The sequence below is a fragment of the Saimiri boliviensis genome, chromosome 2 (assembly GCF_048565385.1).
Source record: "Saimiri boliviensis isolate mSaiBol1 chromosome 2, mSaiBol1.pri, whole genome shotgun sequence".
NCBI classification, from domain to species: Eukaryota; Metazoa; Chordata; class Mammalia; order Primates; family Cebidae; genus Saimiri; species Saimiri boliviensis.
Genome location: NC_133450.1, coordinates 34,762,109 through 34,782,336, shown reverse-complemented (window position 1 = coordinate 34,782,336; position 20,228 = coordinate 34,762,109). Strand labels below are relative to the sequence as shown.

General features: G+C 49.9%; 1 protein-coding gene across 3 annotated transcripts in view; it reads right to left on the bottom strand.

The window, feature by feature from the left end:
- The window catches only part of ACTN1 (actinin alpha 1), a 107,223-nt gene that overhangs the window by 47,891 nt on the left and 39,104 nt on the right, over positions 1–20,228 (bottom strand). For all 3 annotated transcript variants that reach the window (XM_003924469.4, XM_003924467.4, XM_003924468.4), the window contains exon 2: positions 2,402–2,516. In XM_003924469.4, the coding sequence (XP_003924518.1) occupies positions 2,402–2,516 (115 nt within the window). The remainder of the gene's footprint in view (positions 1–2,401; positions 2,517–20,228) is intronic.

Sequence of the window (20,228 nt, the reverse complement as noted above, 5' to 3'; positions counted from 1 at the left end):
GGTAAAAGAGAGCAGAGGAATTAACAGGGTATTACCAGTGCTGGGGAGCAGGGTTAGGGAGGGAGGCAGGGCACAGTCCACTCAGATTCGGCAAGAGGGGAGGGGTGAAGCCTTCTTGAAGGACACCCTCAAGCTGAGTTTTGAAGAATGATAACAGTAAGGCCAGACTTGTTTACAACTGGGGGAGGCTGGCAGAGGAGGTAGGAAGCAGGGACATTCTAAAAGGCAGTTAGAGGCCAGGTGCAGTGGTTTACACATGTAATCCCAGCACTTTGGGGGGCGCTGAGTCCTGACCCGAGGCCAGGAGTTCAAGACCAGCCTGGACAACATGGTGGAACCTCATCTCAAAGAATAAAAGGAAAAAGAAAAGAAATAAAAATAAATAAAGGCAGTTAGAGAAAAATAGTATGGTGGCTCCTCAAAAAATTAAACAGGGAATTCCCATGTGACCTAGCAATTTCACTTTGGGGAATATACAAAAAAAAGGACTGAAAGAGGGATTTTAAAAATATTTATTTGTACACCCATGTCCCAGCATTATTCACAAGAGCCAAAAGGTAGAAACAACCCACGTGTCCACCCTCAGATGAATGAACAAAATGTGGGGAGCCATTAAATATTTGTCAGTCATACATACAATGGAATATGATTCAGCCCTACAAATGAAAGGGTAACAGGCGGGGCGAGTTGAGTCACGCCCATAATCCCAATATTTTGGGAGGCCAAGGTGGGCAGATCACCTGAGGTCAGGAGTTCGAAACCAGCCTGACCAACATGGTGAAACCCCGCCTCTACTAAAAATAGAAAAAAAAAAAATATTCGGTCGTGGTGGCACATGAACATGCCTGTAATCTCAGCTACTTGGGCGGCTGAGGCAGGGAGGCAGAGGCTGCAGTGAGCCGAGATCGCGCCATTGCACTCCAGCCTGGGCAACAAGAGCGAAACTTCATCTCAAAAAAAATAATTAAAAAACAAAAATAAGGGCAGTTAGAGTTTGTGCAAAGGCACAGGGAACAAAAAGAGCATATCATCTGGGGAGAACCGCACGTCTCCCCTGGCAGAGGATCTGAGGTCTGATACCTTTTTGGGAATAGTTAGTTAAAAACAAAGCAGGTGCCAGCTCCTGCAGGATCCCTCAAGCTATGCTAAGGAATGTGGACTGCAGGCTCAAAGCCCTGGAGAGGCACTGGGGGCTGAGGGCTGTGAGCAGGGAACAGCGTGACCATATTTGGACTGACTGTCGGGTGAGCCCTCTGGCTACAGCGACGGGGGTGGACTGCCAGGAGGAGCTGGGGCAAAGGCCTTTGTGGCATCGTCTAGGTGAGAGTTCACACAGGCCACACTGACGCCACAGCAGCAGGGGTTAAAAGAAGGATCAGGAAAAAGGAATCAGAATGAACAGAACATCAGTAACAAGTTACAAAGAAGAGCTGTCTATGATCCCAGCTTGGGTGCAGAAGAACAAGACTCTGGGAGGGAAAAGAGGTTTGCTAGGGCAGGAGTGACAGAAGCACAGAATTTTGGACATGCTGAGAGGATCGTGCGGGACATCGGGGTGGAGACGCCCAGCAAGGTTCGGTATTTGAGACGCAGCTCGATAGGTCTAGGGCTCATTGGCATCGAGGTGAAGAGAAAGTGAAGAGAGTAGCTATGATGGCCCAGTGTATCAACCAAGGCTAGACTCACGGGACCCCCACTCTTTAAGGCAGGCGTCCCCAAACTATGGCCCACGGGCCGCATGTGGCCCCCTGAGGCCATTTATCCGGCCCCCCGCCGCACTTCAGGAAGGGGCACCTCTTTCATTGGTGGTCAGTGAGAGGAGCACAGTATGTGGTGGCCCTCCAACGGTCTGAGGGACAGTGAACTGGCCCCCTGTGTAAAAAGTTTGGGGATGCCTGCTTTAAGGGTTGGTGGCAGAAAGGCATTCATAAGCAGGCTGAGATGTGTGTGTCAGGAGAGCTGTCCCTCTAGACATCTGGACAAACCAGGTGCTAGGGAATGGCCTGGGTCACCTGGATACAGGTAGATAGGTAGTAATGGAGCCAAGGTTTGGAGACAGTCACCCACAGTTAACATTATTGGCCACAGAATCCTAGTACTGGGGAGAAGGAACCTCAGTTCCTTCAAACTGCCCCTGACCTTTTTCTTTTCTTTTTTTTTTTTTAAACAAATGAGGATGCTGAAACAGAAAAGGCAAAGCAACTTATCCAAAGCAACTGGATGGCTAGCAGCAGAACCAGGACTCAGACCAGACCCAGGCTCCTAGTATGAATTCAAACATATCATCTCCAACTTGTTTCAAACAGACCCAGAACCAGCTGTGCTCATGGGCAGAGCAGACGTCAAGGTGTCAGGCAGAACCCACAGGCAGCACCTCGTCCTGGGCCAGGGTCCGCCTCACCTGAGATGACCTCCAGCAGCAGCATGAGCTTCAGGCCATCCCGGAAATCCTCTTCGATGTTCTCGATCTGTGTCCCTGCCTTCCGGAGGTGGGAGTTGCACCATGCCGTGAATGTCTGGGCAGAGAGAAGAAAGGCAAGTTGTCAGGGGGCTGGTGTTGTCATCCTCACTGGACAAGCCATTTAACGGGGTCAGGGGGTTGGCAGTGGACACCCAGTCAGCAGAGCCTCTCAACACAGTTGTCCCACCATGGTCTCATTCACTGCATCAACCAAGTGCTGAGCTCTCCACAGGGCAGCAGCCTAGGGGCTCTATACAGAGCCCGCTGCATGGATGGGAGCCAGCAGGAGCGATGAAGCAGCAAATTCCCTTAACATCTACCTCCCAGCCCTCCCTCAAAGACATCATGGCCACCTACATTTGAAAATGCCACAATTCCATTCTTACGAGTTACCTCTTAGATTATTAACACTTGGTTTCAATCTTCACAGTTTTAAGACGGAGTAACCCAGAAGTAACATATTAAGCCCTGTTGATACCTTAGGGTAAATTAGTGTATTAAATCCTTTCTAACTTGGCAGCCAACTAAGAGAAAGGAGTAATAAGTTTCACTGAGGGCAGAATTCAGACACAGGGTGTCAGGATAAGGGGGAAGAAGAGTAAGCACCCAAATGTCTATCTGTGTGTGTTTTAGGTGGGGATAGGGGCACCTTAAGCTGCAAAAGCATGAAGAGTTCCAGAAAGGGAATGTAAGAAGGTTAAATCAAAGACAATCAGCTTCATAGTTACTTCTCTATTAAGCAGATCATGATCAGGTGAGGCAGCAACCAAGCCATCCTGTGCCAACAGCACCACCTGGTGGCTCAAACAGGAACATGGTGTCTCAACAAACATGAGAAACAAAAGCATGCATCTCAATTTCACGTGTCCATCTAAAACAGTGTCTCTCCCCAGCTGTCACAGTCTGTGCCCATCAGAGAGAAGGGCTCCCTTGCTTTAGATCTAAACCATTCATTTGCAACTCTAGATTTCTCTGCATCAAATGACACTACCAATTACATGGGGCTCTCCCAATGCCAGAGCCATTCAGCTCTCTTCCCACCTGCCCTGCAAAGTTCAAAGGGTAAGCAGCGTATCATTCATGTGATAGTAGGAGCCACACTAGAAATACTCTTCCTCCTAGGGAAGGTCACAGCCTCAGAATTCGCACCACCCCTTCCTCCTGCCTTGGGGAACTCCAAAGTGAAGTGGCAATGAGTGGTCAGGAAGAGGGAAGAACATTACACCAATGAGTATGGGGGAAAAGAAATGCCTGCTTAGATTTAGAAGCAAAGGTTGTAGAGCCTGGGAGCAAGAAAGGGAGCAGGGGGATGGAAGCTATCACTCCACGCAGGTGGAAAGAAAGGGACAGCATTATGACAGCCTGTGACTTTGGGCTCAATCTTTCAATCATGTCTCATTAGTAACTTACCAATACAGAATACCTCTCCCGCTGCAAACGTATCTCCACTCTGCAGGCCAATCTACTCCCACGATGAAGAGAAAAGGGATATTGTGCTACCTCGGAGCTTTGGGAAGACTGGCACACAGATCAGGGGTGGACAGTGGAATACAATGACTTCCAATGTCTTCTCTCTCTTGCTTGGCTAACTCACTCATGTTTTAAGACTGGGTAGAGATATCACCTCCTCCAGGGAGCCTTCCTGATGAACACAACCACAGCACCCTGCATTCACCCATTATTGCCTAGCCACTTGTCAGCTCCACACCTGGGAGCTTCAGGAGGTAGAAACTCAATGTTCACCTTTATATCCCAGAGACCCAGGGCACAGAGTCAGGGACATAGCAGTGAGCTAAAGAGCAAAAATCCCTGCCTCTGAGCAGCAGACATTCTAGTGGGTGTTAAGAATCGGGCAGCCAGCTGAAGGCAAAGGGGGGAACTGGATGCAAAGCTGAGAGACTCCTGGGAGATCCAACTGCACCTTGTGGGTGGGGCTGAATGCTCTCCAGGCAGGGGGTGATGGGACGAACAGTGCTCTTAGGGACCCTCTGGACCCAGAAGACAGCTCAAAGGAAACTGGACGCAGCAGGGGAGGGAAGCATATGTACGGGGCATCCTTCCTCCGGTGCCGGCACTGCAGGAGGTGAGAGGCTCTTTAGCCTTTACCCTTATTTCTTTTAACTTCCTTTTTATTGGTAGAAAAAAAAATTAAAGGATTTTTAACTCTTTAAAACAAATATAATTCATTTTGGTTTTGCACATTCTCTCCCAGCTATCATCTGTCCACACTGTGGGTCTGCCCGGCGTCTTCACGTCGCACATTCACCCTGGGGTGGGCGGTCTTTTCTCATTCATCACCGTCTTGGCCCTCCCCAGCACCCACTCCCAGGCCCACAGCGCTGAGCCTTCAGCCTAAGGTTTTCTACTCCCTCGAGGGGAACCACGTCAGCCCGAGCAACTCGAAGGGACGCTTTCAGGTCCCACGTGGCCTGAAACACCTAGGGTCCCAGCAGGCACTGCCCTGTGCCCGCCCAGCTGAGGGCTGTAAATTCTCACTGTTTACTACCCAGTTGTGGAGGGGGTTGGGGTGAGATAAAGGAGGAAGAGGCTGCTGTTGTAAAAAGACACTGCTTTTGAAAGAGGAAAAGCACTGCTGAAAGCAGCCTGCCCCCTTTCCTGGGGAAGCCAGGCTCAGCCCTGGGAAACAAAACACACCTGTGTTTGCTCTTGGGTCTCCTGGACAAAGCCCTGGAGCACAGCTTTAGTAAAACCCCCAGGCCCCAGAAGCCCCACAGATTACTGCCTTGAAGGGGGCTCTGAGCACCTCTCAAACTGGAAAGTTTCCCCAACAAGCAGCACCCACCGGAAAGTTTAGGCAAGAGGAGAAAATGGTGGCAGTAAGTCAGTGATTAACAACGTGCACTTCGGGACGTCTCAGCTGGGATCAGTTCTCAGATCCACCATTTACTGGCTGTGTGACCTTCAGATCAACCTTCCTAAACTTCAGCTCCCTTCGCAGTAAAATAGGGAGAGGAACAGCACGTCATCAAAGTTAAAAAGATTAACTCAAAAATATCCATAAAGAACTTGCCATTTAGGAAATGCTCAGTGAACAGTGGGGAGGAGGAAGAGGACTAGCTCCCGGAATTCTTCCTGGGGCCAGGTATCAGAGGACTCACTCCTCTGTGCTCCCACCCCACATCCTCTGCCCCCAGCCCCCAAACTCTCCTGTTGTGGGTCCCACCCCTCCACGTGATGTACTGTTTCCAAGATGGCAACATGCAAGCTTTTTTATTGTTTTGAGACAGAGTCTCTGTCACCCAGGCTGGAGTGCAGTGGCGTAATCTCAGCTCACTGCAACCTCCACCTCCTGGATTCAGGGCATTCTCCTGCCTCAGCCTCCAGAGTAGCTGGGACTACAGGTGCATGCCACCACGCCCAGCTAATTTTTTTGTACTTACAGTAGAGATGAGGTTTCATCATGTTAGCCAGGATGGTCTTGATCTCCTGACCTCGTGACCCACCCGCCTGGGCCTCCCAAAGTGCTGAGATTACAGGCATGAGCCACTGCGCCCGGCCCTGAGCTCTTTTTTGAACCAGTGCTAGTGCATTCACGGGAGAGGGCTAGAAGTGCGGCATGGGTGCAGGAAACCAGGGATTTCCACAGTGACCTCATGCACCCCTGCAGAGGAGGTCTGACAGCCTCTCCTCCAGCCCCGGACTGCCTTGGTCTTGAGGCTCAAGCTCCAGTATGAGGGGGCGGCATCTGCTCCTTAGCAGTGCTCCACGGGTCCAGCAAGGAGGAAAAGGCCAAAGCCACAGGAGAGGCGCACGCTAGAGACCCACAGCCCCAAGACCTCCAGCCTGGACGCCTAGCGAGGTGGACAGTGCTTCCCAGCAGGTTTATGCCCCAGCCCACATTCAAACACAGGGAACGGGGCCATTTTCCTGCCTCAGCCCCACCAGGCCCTGCCCTACCTGACCTCCCCTCACCCCAAGAGCCATCTTCAAGTCACCACCTTGGGCCATGCCCGGGCTCACAGCCTGCAAAGGAGAACTGGGACGGCAGTCTTCAGTGGAGCCGCTCCACTCCAGAAATGGCCTCAGGGATGCCGAGAGGTCCCAGGAAGAGTCTTGGGACCAAGGACCGCATTGGGACGTTCCTGCAGAGCAGCAGCAACGGCCTCCTCCCCTCTCGGCAGCCCCGTGTGCATTCCACCCGCCCCTGCCCCGCACAGCCTCAAAGAGCCCAGGACAGAGGGAGGGGCTGCAAAACAGCCTGGACCCCTGCTCAGCCTCTCATGGACCTTGAAGCCGCTACCCACGTCTAACATGGTTTACAGGTGGTTTCAGGAGGTGGAGTGTCCAGCCCTGTAGTTCAGGGTTGTAAAGAGGGCCCCAGGCCAGGCTAGCGGCCATGGAGCTGGCCGTGGAAACCTGCAGCACAGGTCTCACAGCCCTGCTCTCACCGATTCCGCTAACATCTTTCCAGCGTATCTTTCCCAAGTATCAAGTTGATATGCTTCCTTTAAAATGTGTTGGAAAGGAATATGGCTTTTGAGAATGTGCCTTCCCTGCCCCCCAGCTCAGACACACTGCAATGTGACTTTAGCCACACAGGCCTCTTTGAGCCTCAGTTTTTATATCTGTAAAATGGGGGACAATAGCATCTCCCAGGCATGACTGAGAGGAAGTTCCCTTATTCAGTAAATGATATTAACATAGGAATGTTGGTAATTTACGTGGATAATAATAAAGTATCAACGTGTCTGAAATACAATGAGTGTGCACAAAGTGGTGGTGCCTACCGTCATCATCACTGCCTAAATCTTAGCTTCTAAAAGGATGTCTAAATCATCACGCTCAGCAGGCATCTGCAGTACAGAGGATTACCCCGGAAGCATGAGTTGGGGGATGAGCTTTTGCAGGCAAGCATTCTTCACCCCCTTGGTCATGGGATTTGCTGGGATCACTCTGCAGACAGGTGTCCATGGGAATGCAAGGATTTAGTCACTCTAAAGAAGACACTGCAAATCCAGGCCTATCAACTTCTAGCAAGTGGTCAACCCTGGACAAGTGACCTGACGTGCCTCTGCCTTAAGGCACCATCTGTGAAACGGGGGTAGTAACAGCACCTACCCAGGGGATTATTGCAGGAGTCAATGAGACAGTCCACTTAAAACACTGAAAATGTTATAGCACCTGCAATAATTATCCACTGTTACTATTGTCACCACCATTAAGGGTATAATTATTATAAGTTTATGCTGTTAACACACCTCATCAAGGACTGTTAGAACTACAAGAGGTGTTAGGCACTACCCAGCTCAAACCTTGACTTTACAACTAAGGACACACACCAGAGAGGGTGAGCAGCTTTCCCCAGGCCACACAGCTGGGTATATCCACAACCCAACCTCCCAACTCCTCCACCCCCTCACGCTTTCTGCTCCACCCGAATGACGTGGATTTCAGGTGCAGGTGTGGGTGGGTGCCGGAAGGGAGCAGCAGAACCAAGGCTGAGATTCTCAACAGCCAAACAGGTGAGCTGAATCTCATGGGGTGTCACTGAAAATGGGTCACTGTGAAGTGAAAACACCAACCAGATGAAATCCCGGGGACTGCGGCCAGCATAGGCACAGAGAGTCCGAGTTGATGGAACATCAGCAGAGTTGGCAGAAGATGGGGAGCCTCTCTGGGGCAGCCTGGCAGAGAGAGGCTGAGAGGCAGAGCCCAGCAACAGGCAGGTGGCTGTCAAGAGGCAAGAATGATCATTCTAGATGGTAAGCAGACCAGACAGCCCTTTGGGGGAAACTTTGGGAATTGGGGCTCTTCGACCAGGAGGAGAGATGAGATGGCCGCGGGATTCACTTATCTAAAGACTCTCCCATGAATGAGTGAAGAAACTTGCTGAATACAGACAACAGGCCAGTGGTGCGGAATGGTGAGGAATGTGGATCCTAGAGCAAGACGGACCTAGATCCACTGAGTGACCTTGTGCAGGTGACCTGGCTTCTCCAAGCCTCCATCTCCACATCCGTAGAATGGGGATAATAATAGAACCTACCTCACGGGGTGGGGAAGATCGTTGCTGCAATGCGTGGAAAATGCTAAACACCATCACCCACACATAAGGCTCCATAAATGGGAGCTACTATTATTAGAATGAAGGACAAAGTTTCAGGGAACATTAGAGTTCAACATAACAAAGTTAACAGACCATAAGCTGGCTGTACAGTGTGCTACCTGCGGCTGAAGGTAGGGCTCGGCAAGGGCACTGGGAAGGGATTCCAGCAGCCCCTCTGGCTGAGCTAAGGCAGGCTCCTTATCATTCTGACTCTATGAGAGCCTGAGGCAGCCCTTGAAAGGCAGCCCTTGAAAATGCTGGTTTAGAGGACATATTTTTTCAGCCTCCCGAGTAGATGGGACTAACGGTGCACGCAACCATGCCCAGTGTGACGGTTAACACTGAGTGTCAACTTGATTGGATTGGAGGATGCAAAGTATTGTTTCTGGATGTATCCGTGAGAGTGATACCAAAGGAGATTACCATTTGAGTGAGTGGGCCGGGAAAGGCAGGCTCACCCTCAATCTCGGTGGGCACCATCTAATCAGCTGCCAGCGAGGCCAGGGTAAGGGCAAGCAGAAGAACGTGGAAGGACTAGACTGGTGGAGTCCCCCAGCCTCCCTCTTTCTCCCGTGCTGGATGCCTCCCACCCTCAGACATCAGGCTCCAAGTTCTTCAGCTGTGGGACTCAGACTGGCTTCCTTGCTCCTCAGCTTGCAGACAGCTGAGTGGGGGACCATACCTTGTGATCCTGTGAGTCAATACTCCTTAACAAACTCCCCTTTATATATATACATCTATCCTATTAGTTCTGTCCCTCTAGTGAGCCTTAATACACTCAGCGATTTTATTATTTTTAATTTTTCATAGAGACTGGGTCTCCCTCTGTTGCCCAGGCTGATCTCAAACTTCAGGCTTCAAGCGATCCTCTCACCTCATCCTCCCAAAGTGCTGGTTACCTGTGTGAGCCACTGCCTCCAGCCTATACCTGTTGAGAGAGTTCGGTCAGACCAAGGGTCACACACTCCAAGGTCTAAGTAAGGTTTCTCAACCTCCGTAGTACTGATATTTGGGGTCTGACAACTTTCTGGTGGGGACAGGAAGCTGCTGGATGTATCATAGGATGTTCAGCAGCACCCCTGAACCGCACCCTAGCTGCTGGAAACATCCCCCAACCCCAAGCTATAACAACCAATATTCACCCCTCAGCTCCTCATCTGGAAGAGACAAACACAGATGCCACAGATCATAACAGCAGCAGCTAATAAGTACTGAGCACGTGCTACACGCCAGACCCTGTCCTGAGTGCCCTGCTTCCTTTAACTCATTTCGTCATCACAATGACACTGTAAGACAAGTGTTATTCTCTCCACTTTAGAGATGAGGAAACTAAGGCACCAGGAGGGCCAAGTGTAGGAAAAGTCGGGCAAGTTAGTCCTCATCTCCCTGTATTTTTTTTTTTTTTTTTTTGAGACAAATCTTGCTCTATTGCCCAGGCTGGAGTGCAGTGGCGCAACCTCAGCTCACTGCAACCTCTGCCTCCCACGTTCAAATGATTCTCCTGCCTAAGCCTCCTAAGTAGCTGGCATTACAGGTGCACGCCACCACACCCGGCTAATTTTTGTATTTTTAGTAGAGATAGGGGTTTCACCATGTTGGCCAGGCTGGTCTCAAACTCCTGACCTCAAGTGATCTGCCTGCCTCAGCCTCCCAAAGTGCTGGGATTACAGGCGTGAGCCACCGTGCCTGGCCATGTCCCTGTATTCTTATGCATTTTTCTTGAAACGGTGGCCCTCTTGGGCTATCCTTTGTTTTTCTACCCAGAAGAAAACATCCTTATCCTGAAATACAAGTGTACCAGGATGCATGTGCACTGCTCCATGGCAACTAGAATGCAGCCTCTGTATCACGGCCGGAGTGGCCCGGGGTAGAAGCAGCTCCTCTGTGCTCATATGGGAACATGGGCCCTTGGTCGCCACACTTCCAATGAAGAGGAGACAGAAATCTGAACTTCTGCTGGGTGTAGTGGTTTATGCCCGTAATCCCAGCACTTTGGGAGGCCAAGGTAGAAGGATCACTTGTGTCCAGGAGTTCGACACAGTGAGACCTCTTCTCTACAAAAAAATCAAACGAAATATAGTCAAGTGTTGTGGTGTGCACCTGTAGTCCCAGCTCCTCAGGAGGCCGAGGCAGGAAGATTGCTTGAGGTTGGGAGGTGGTGGCTACAGACAGCCATGATTGTGCCACTACAGTCTAAACTGGGTGACAGAGTGAGACCCTGACTCAAAAAAAAAAAAAAAAAAAAAAGTCTGGATTTTTATGTGACCTCCCTTAATTTTGAAATTTTACCACAATGTGAAAATAAGATATCCCACAGGCCCCCCTAAAAATGTCAGCAGGCTAAATCTGAATGAAGACCCATTGGGTCTTTGGTTTCACAATGGGAAAACATGAAAGCTTTCTAAGTCTCCTAACAAAGTTACACACGTAATAATATATGACACGTTCAAACAGGCACGCAACAGACAGCTGTGCCTACCACAGTTAACACTCCTGACAGCCTGGGGACATCAGCCATCTGGGGAGTCAGCAAAAGCTGGCAAGACTTCCTGTGAGGGTCAGTGGGCACGCCTCTCCTAGGGCTGAATCAATGAGCAATACATGTCAATAACTGTCACAAGGGCCTGTGGTTAGACATGTCACGCACATGCAGCCGTGCCTTGTAAATATAAAAAAGGTACACTTGTCATTTACTACATGTGCAGAGTACGTTTCTGATCACTGCCACTGTTGGTGCGTACAGTGACAAAGGCACGTCACTGTGAGCAGGCGATTGGTACAACTCTGATGGAAAGCAACTCACCAAGGTGAACTAAAATGGGCACCAGCCCTTAGCCCAACTCTGGACCACCATCCTGAATCGAGATTAATAATTCTAAATAAAGCAAATGCCATAAGCATACAAATGTTCTTGCCAGCATTCCTGAAGAGAAAAACGAGAAAGAGCCAGAAATTATATTAATAAGGTATGAGGTTAAGTATACCATGCTTCATCATCCACTTAATGAAATATTCTGTGGCCAAAATGATGGGCTCTGAAATTATGTTACTATGGAAAAAAAACTGCTTACATAAAATTAACCGAAAAAAGCAGGATGCAAGCCTGTATGTACTGCAAGGTTAAAACTATGGGAGCAATCACATGAACATGAAAAAAATGACTAAAAACAAAACACATCAAAATGCTAACACGGCTAGTGCTCCAGCAAAGATTTTTTGCTGTTTTACAGCTGTTTGTAAATGCAGTTGTTTTTTTATGATGATCTGTTCCTTCTCCCTTCTCCTGTCAGAGAGCTCTCTGGTTTTTTTTTTTTGTTTTTTTTTTTTTTTTTTTTTTTTTGTTGTTGTTGTTGTTGTTTTGAGACAGAGTCTCCTTCTGTTGCCCAGGCTGGAGTACAGTGGTGCAATCTTGGCTCACTGCAACCTCTACCTCTCGGGTTCCAGCAATTCTCCTGCCTTAGCCTCCCAAGTAGCTGAGACTACGGGTACGTGCCACCATACCCAGTTAATTTTTCTATTTCTAGTAGAGACTGGGTTTCGCCATGTTGGTCAGGCTGGTCTCAAACTCCTGACATCAAGTGATCTGCCTGCCTCGGCCTCCCAAAGTGCTGAGATTACAGGTATGAGCCACTGCATCTGGCCAGAGCCCTCTGTTCTGATGTTTCAGCCTCAACACACAACTCACGACATCCACTCTGGCTGACCTCTCCAGAGAAGCCTCCACTGACAAAGGTGCTTTTTCCATTTGTTGCACAGTGCAATAAACAAGATAACCTACCTGCAGCCAAACAAGACCGGCTGGGCAGTAGGGGGACAGCACAGGCTGCAGCCTCACGTGCTGGCCACACCTCTTCCAAGCACATCCTCCCACTCTCCCGGAATCGAAAATACCAGCCACCATTCAGGCCAGGGAAGTTCAGCATTCAGAGGATGGGGTCAGGAAGCTTGGGTCCTGCCCTGGCTCGGCCAGGCGTGTGACCTCAGAGAAGTCACTTCAGTCTCTTCCAGCTCTGTAACCCCAAACAAGTCCCTCCTACCTTGCAGGCTAGAGCCCAGCAACTTTTTCCATCATAACATGCCCAATGAAAAGACACAACCCAAAAGCACCCAGCAACAATCTTTCATTCCTGTGAAGGGTTTATTCCGATTAGTGGGCTCTCCCCCTTGCCAAAGAAAGCCAAAAAATTCCCTAGGGACAATTTCATCTCAATGAACCCAAAGCATGTTCAGCATTTCCGTCTCAGGACAGCCAGCTCCTAACCCTCCTCACCAAGCAGACCCCTGATATTAGTTTCCTGGACAGCATCTAAAAGCTTCATGCTAGAATGTTGCTGGCAGGACACAGAAGGACCGGGATCATCACTGCCTCCAGGGAGGGAAATGGGAAGGCAGGGGGTGGGGGACACTTGCTTTTCACAGAATATGCTTTTGTTTCTTTTGAGTTTTCTACCAAAACCATTTGTACCAAAATGTGTTGTCATTTCCTATCTTAAAAAAAAAAACAACTTTGCAAATATAAGAAAAGTCTGTCTAGGGGGTGGCGGGGGGAACCGTTATGGGAACTGAAACCTGATCAAGATGTCAATCTCCCAAAAGCACCAAGACTCCATGGCAGAGCCCATGGTGGAAAAGCCGGTGGGGAGGCTGGCCAGGACTGATGAAGTCCTGGGCAAGAAGCTGGAGGAAAGGGGCTTTGACAAGGCCTATGTCATCCTTGGCCAGTTTCTGGTGCTAAAGAAAGATGAAGATGGACAGGCACGGTGGCTCACGCCTGTAATCCCGGCACTTTGGGAGGCCAAGGCAGGAGGATCAAGATCGAGACCATCCTGGCCAATATGGTGAAACCCCGTCTCTACTAAAAGTACAAACATTAGCTGGGTATGGTGGTGTGTGCCTGTAATCCCAGCTACTCAGGAGGCTGAAGCAGGAAAACTGCTGGAACCAGGGAGTTGGAGGTTACAGTGAGCCAAGATTGTGCCACTGCACTCCAGCCTGGCAACAAAGCAAGACTGTCTCACAAAAAGAAAAAGAAAAAAAAAAAAAAAAGATGAAGACCTCTTCCAGGAATGGCTGAAGGACGCTTATGTCGCCAACGCCAAGCAGTCCCAGGTCTGTGAGAGTGGTACGATGCCTCCCTGTGATGCTCTCCGGAAGTCCTCAATCCTAGCCCTCATTCAGAGTTTGCAGCCAAGGAGGGGGTCCTCCCCTGTCCTCCACAAAAGAAAAGACTGCCATTGTGGTACTCACCTCGGATGTACGCCAGGCTCTTTTGGGAGTTTTCTGCCCTGTCCTCCATTGCAACTGTTTTGGCTTCTATGCTCTTGCATGCCTCCCCCTTCCTTTTTCCCTTGCCAATTCCCTGGGGACAGTTACCAGCTTTCCTGAATGGATTCCTGGCCCCGACCCTCACCCCCACTCTCACTTTCAGTCCCTTTGACACCATTTGGCTTTTTGGCAGAACAGTCACTGTCTTTGTAAAGTTTTTTAGATCAATAGTCAGTGGCTTTCCCAAAAAAAAAAAAAAAAAGTCTATCTGGGAACATATACATTTAATTGTGATGTCAGACATCTAGGATAGGGTAGAGGGGACTTCCCATTTCTCTGGGATTATTTGGCAAGGGTGAGACAAGGCTCAGATGTTATCAAGGAGGAAAAAGGATGTTTCCAAAATAAAGATAACAAATGAAAACATTATCCCATCTGTTTAAAAGAATTAGTTTGAGAATCAAATAAGGTACAATATAGGGACAAGGCTCTGAAGAACTTTAAAGTGTCCTATCAATGGAAAATCTTAAAGAAAGTAGTAATTCAGGAGCACGACATGAGGATAAACCAGCCGACACACACAAACATCTCCCCAAGAGTGAAGATGGCAAACTGTTAACTGTGGGTAAGATGAAGGGCTGTGCTCCAGCCAAGTGACCCCAGGAAATCACCCAAATGAGCTTCTGCACCTCCTGAAAATGGTGCACAGCTTCCTATACCAGCCAGCTTCTCCTCCGATGGTCCTTCTCCCTGACTAGAGCAGCCAGGACCCTCTAGGACTGCTCTGGGCTCATCAAGTCAAAAACCAACTCACCAGTCTCCCACAGCCCCTAGGCCTCCAGAGGCAAGCACCCTGCCAGCCTAAGCCAGCCCCTGCTGTGTGGGGTGGGGTGGGGGTGTATGAACTGCCCAGGGTCCTTTGAGGGGGCCAGGCCAGCACCTGTGCTCAGGGTTGAGTCCCCTGCAGCACCCACTGATGCTGAAGAGGTCACTGAGGTGCAGCCAGGGGGCGTGCTGGAATCCCTCTGACCCCCATACAAGCGTAGCCAGTCTGGCCAGGGCGTTGGCCCTGGGTGTTTTGTCTAAGCAAAGAGCTGCCCAGAAGTGATCTCAGATGCCCAGTGTTCTCGCAAAGTAAATAGGAGTATCTGGCTAACTTATCAGGGGCTGACTGCCAGCCCTTCAAAGCCAGTCATCAGCTGGTTCACGCGCTGAGGAAAGCAGAGTCTTCGGGAACATCTCCACCCAGATCTGTCTACTTTCCACCCACCTGGGAGTGGCTGCTGAAAAAGCTGACAACCTCCAGGCCTCTGCTGGAACCAGGCACTGCTCCAACAGCCTGTCCCCAAGACATGTGAGTGCTAGAGTCCTAGGGGACTGGGGGTGCCCTAGGACCTGGACTCTGGAGCAAGATAGACCTAGGCTCCAGTCCCAGCCCACACCTCTCACTAGATCTGCCTGCTTGGACAGGACTCTTCATCTCAGTCTCAAGATCCCCACCTGTAAAATGGGGATAACAAGGCCTACAATGGCACAGAATGAAAGAGGACTAAATTACACCCTGTGTCCTGAAAGACAGCCTGGTGCGGTGTCCACAACAGACACTTAAACAACGTTAACCCGGCAGGTCCTTGCCACTCACTGGCTGTGTGGCTTTAGTTCAACTGTCTAGGCCTCAGTTGCCTCACCTTATGCATGGGGACAAAGAACGTCACCACTCTGTGAAGATGATGACAATGGAAGCAAAACAGCCAGCAAGATACCCCAGACACAGTCAAAGTCTGCGGCCAGCATGCTCTCATCCCTCTTCCCATCTGCTGTCTATTTAATCAAAGTTAATCATTCACAGAGCAAGAAAGAAGTCCTGTTGTTTTTTCCCCATTGATGAGAGAATTCTGAAACTGGCCACTAGCCAGACCGGGATGGGGAGTGGAGGCTGCATTTCCTGGTTTACACCCATCTACAGCCCATTTCAAAAGACATAGCACCAGACACCCAGAGGGTCACCAGGGTCAAGAGGCAGGGGGCCCGCAGCTTTTTCTGAGAGGCTGTTTGACCTAACAAAGGCACCCCGCTTGATAGGGCTCCCAGGCCACCATGAGACACCACTGTGGCCTTCCTGCCACCCAAGGGCCCCTGGAAGGCAGGCTGCCCAGCTCCTTTTTGTCTGGTACAGGTGGAACCTATGGGTCCCCATGAGAAATCAGAGCCACTTTAAAACAGGTGGGCGCATGATCCTAGCAAAGAAACAAGTCTGTCCTCTTAGCTCCTGGCCAATGAGAGTCAACTGCCTCTGCCAATCTGTCACCATCCACATCCTCACCTCTCCCAGGGACCCAAGAGCCCACCACAACTGCCAGCCATCAGCAAGCTCTGTCCAGTACGGGCTTTATCATCCTGGACTCGAGACTGGGCCTCCCACAGCCTTGATTCTCACATCAATAAAGACTTCTGTAGGCCAGAATGATGATGGTAAGATAGCAATAATAAATTAAGGTCAAAAATGAGCCTGTAGTCCATAAGGTAGTCATGAGGGAGGGTTGCGCGAGCTAGTGCAAAGGGCTTAGTCCACTGCCAGATGCAGACCAAGCGCCCACTGATGCGAAGACGCGAAAGCATCCACGAAGACACAGAGCAGCTTGATTAGTAGTTTCTTAGGGCTGGGAACGGAGGAGTTGGGGGGGGAGGTGATAGCTAAGGGGTACAGAATACCTTTCTAAGGTGATAAAAACATTCAGAACTGATGGCAAAAACAGATGCCCATTTATGTGACTATCCTAAAAACCATGAAGTTGTATAAATGGGTGAACTGTATGGGTATGTGAATTACATCTCAATAAAGCTGTTATTTCTCTTTTAAACTAAAACGTTCCAGGACTCCACTAAGTCTTTTACATCAAGATGTGGTTTTGTTTTTAACCCATTTAGCCCATTGGCAACAAACCAGGCTCAAAGGCAGGCCCTGGACTAGAGCCCTCTCCGGGGACTGATGTAATTGAGCTAGTTCAGCTACTGAACGGTGGCTGGTAAGCCTGCTGAGATGAGATTACTAAGTGGGAGGAGCTGGTCTTCTGGAAGCAGAGTGGCATCCACTCCGGGAGGCCGGTGTGAGAACAGCCTCCTCCCCACTGCTCGCTCCAGGGTTACAGTGTGGTCCTGCTTGTAACCCCTCCCCCATGTCTGGAGTCTGATTCTGGCCCTTGCAGGTCTGACAGCACACAGGCCTCAGCAGGCCAGCACATTCCTTCCCCAAAGAAGGAAAAGCTACCAAAAGTGAGGTCATTTGGTTTTTCTGGCGCAAATGCCGAGAGCTATGGGTCACTCATTCCATAGAGAATTCCCCCAGCTGACAGAGATTTGGCCCAGCCTGCTATTCATACAATATGGGAACCTGGGGTCTGGCAGACTCTGGCCCCTAATTTGACCCCTCCATGTAGTTGAGGTATGACTTTCAACTTTACAGCTTGCAACCTCCATGGTCTTATCTGTGAAATGGGATGACTGAATCCACCCCCTCCTGGGGCTCGGCTAAGAATTAAACCACAAAACTAGGCTTAGGTGGGAGCTCAAAAATAAAATAAGGCTGGCTCTGGTATCTCACACCTGCAATCCCAGTACTTTGGGAGGCTGAGGCAGGAGGACTGCCTGAAGCCAGGAGGTCAAGACCAGTCTGGGCAATATAGCAAGACCCTGTCTCCACTAAAAATAAAATAAATACATAAATTAGCTTCTGTCCTCTCTCCAGGGTCATTTCTCCTGAATGTGCCTTGCTGTCCGGAAACAAGGAGCCTGCTGAGCACCTGTGTGGGAAGCTCCTCTCCAAAGATCAAACCACTTATTATTACAAATTTGCAAGAAAGAAAAAGATCCTACTTGGACAAGGAAGTTTTCCAAGTCTCCTTTCTGTGCCCCTAAAATAACCTCCAAGCTGGAGCCTCTGTCCTGGTATGTCCCACAGTCCACCCCTGGTCACTTGGACCCCTCAAGGTGCCTCCTTTGGCACAGTGCCTGGGCACTCTGACCCCCATGGTGGTCCCTGTCACCAGGCTGTCAGCTGGAGGCAGTTGGGGCATCAGCTCTGTCAACTGCTTTTGGGGACTTGGGAGAGGTTCCTGGAGGCCCCAGAGGACAGATTACTGCACCTCTTTAAACTGGGCATGAAGCCCCCGAAGAGCAGCCAGGGCCAAAGTCTGGGCTCACAGTGATGGGCCCAATGACAAGGGGAGAAGCCAGGCAGAAAAAAATATATCAAAGGACAGCAGAATGATTCAATGCAATGCCTCTCCAACTTGAACATGTACCAGCATCACCTGGAGGGCTTGTTAAAAGGCAGACTGCGGGGCCCCACCACCAGAGTTTGATTCCAAAGTTCTGGGCAGGCAGAGAAACTGCATTTCTAGCAAGCATCCAGGTGATGCTGATGCTGCCAGTCCAGAGACCACACTCTGGGGAATAAGGCTGAGTGGCTAAGAATGGGTTTGGGCACGGAATTGCTGGGTTCACTATGGGTCTGCCACTTACTAACCTTGGAACTTGAGCAAGTTCCTGACCTTTCTGAGCCTCCGTTTCCTCATCTGTAAAACAGGGATAATACCTTTCTCAACTGGGTTGGTAAGGAGTTTCACAATGAGATAATCTATGCAAAGAACCCAGCACACAAGTTCCTGACCTTTCTGAGCCTCCGTTTCCTCATCTGTAAAACAGGGATAATACCTTTCTCAACTGGGTTGGTAAGGAGTTTCACAATGAGATAATCTATGCAAAGAACCCAGCACACAATAAGTAGTTAATAGTGTCTTGAGTTCATTACTAAAGTACAAGACAGATAAGAAAAAGGGTGCTCATGGAAAGGTCTAAGACAAAAAGAATGACTCCAGGACACATAGAATTGCCCTTGTCTACTAAATGGTCCCAGGTAGCATCAAGGAACCATGGGGGACGCCTTGATGCCCAGTGAGTTCCTGCATCTGGACCAGCAGGATCCAGCAGGCACTGTGCCTCAACCTCCCTGACTCAGTCAAGATGTGATCAGTAGGACCTCAGTTGAGAGACTGAGGTCTCCAAGCCAATGCCACAGTGACACCCACCTCCTCCCTGAGGGACAACCATGCAAGCAGCAGCAGCCACATGACTTCGCAAAGGAATTCTCAAAGCTCCAGGGCACCTGAGCCCTCAGGATGCCAGAGATACCAGGGGATAAGGGAACAAGTTCAGCAACTATGGAAGAATCACAACCCACCACAAGTCACGCCAGCGATTTGCACCCTGGGGGTGGGACTGGAGCAGGTAGTCCCAGGGAGCAGAACTTCCTGCAGGAACCTATGCAACAGGCAAAACTCTGTCTCTACAAAAAATTAAGAAACACTGGCCGGGCATAATGGTGCACTCTATAGTCCCAGCTTCCCAGGAAGCTGAGGTGGGAGGATCACCCAGGCCCAGAGAGGTCAAAGCTGCAGTGAGCCATCATCACGCCACTGGGATGACCTCACACCTGGGAGACAAAAAAAAAAAAAAAAAAAAGAACTTTATTATTTTTTTTGAAAAAGAACTTTTTCAAAAAAAAAAAAAAAAAGGTCAGGCTTCCTGACCCCATCCTCTGAACACTGAAATTCCCTGGCCCAAATGGTGGCTGGTATTTTCGATTCCGGGAGAGTGGGAGGATGTGCTTGGAAGAGGTGTGGCCAGCACGTGAGGCTACAGCCTGTGCTGTCCCCTCACTGCCCAGCCGGTCTTGTTTGGCTGCAGGTGGGTTATCTCGTTTATTGCACTATGCAACAAATGGAAAAAGCACCTTTGTCAGTGGAGGCTTCTCTGGAGAGGTCAGCCAGAGTGGATGGCCTGGGTATGTGTTGAGGCTGAAACATCAGAACAGAGGGCTCTGGCCAGGCGCTGTGGCTCACGCCTGTAATCCCAGCACTTTGGGAGGCCGAGGCAGGCGGATCACTTAATGTCAGGAGTTTGAGACCAGCCTGACCAACATGGCGAAATCCCTTCTCTAGTAAAATACAAAAATTAGCTGGGTGTGGTGGTGGGCGCCTATAGTCCCAGCTACTCAGGAGGCCGAGGCAGGAGAATCACTTGAACCCCATTTTCTTTTTTTTTAAAAAAAAAGAACTTTCTGCAAGGACTGAGGCATTAACGGGTTGTATCTATAAACCGCCACTCCCTACAGAGGAGAGGCTTTCTGCATCACCATGCTTCTCAACACCACCCAGGAGGAAGTTTCTGGTTCTAAGAGAGCTGACTGGAGGAGGGGAACAGTCTGGGCCCTTGAAGAGTTCCTCTTCAGCTGCAGCTCAAAACCAAAATGCATCTCTTTACTCTAATAGACTGGCAACCAATTAGAAAGGTGATTATGCCAAATGTTGGTGGGGTTGAGGGATCCGGGAGATCCTCCTGCCTAGTGGTGGAGAGTAGACTGCACAGCCACTCTAG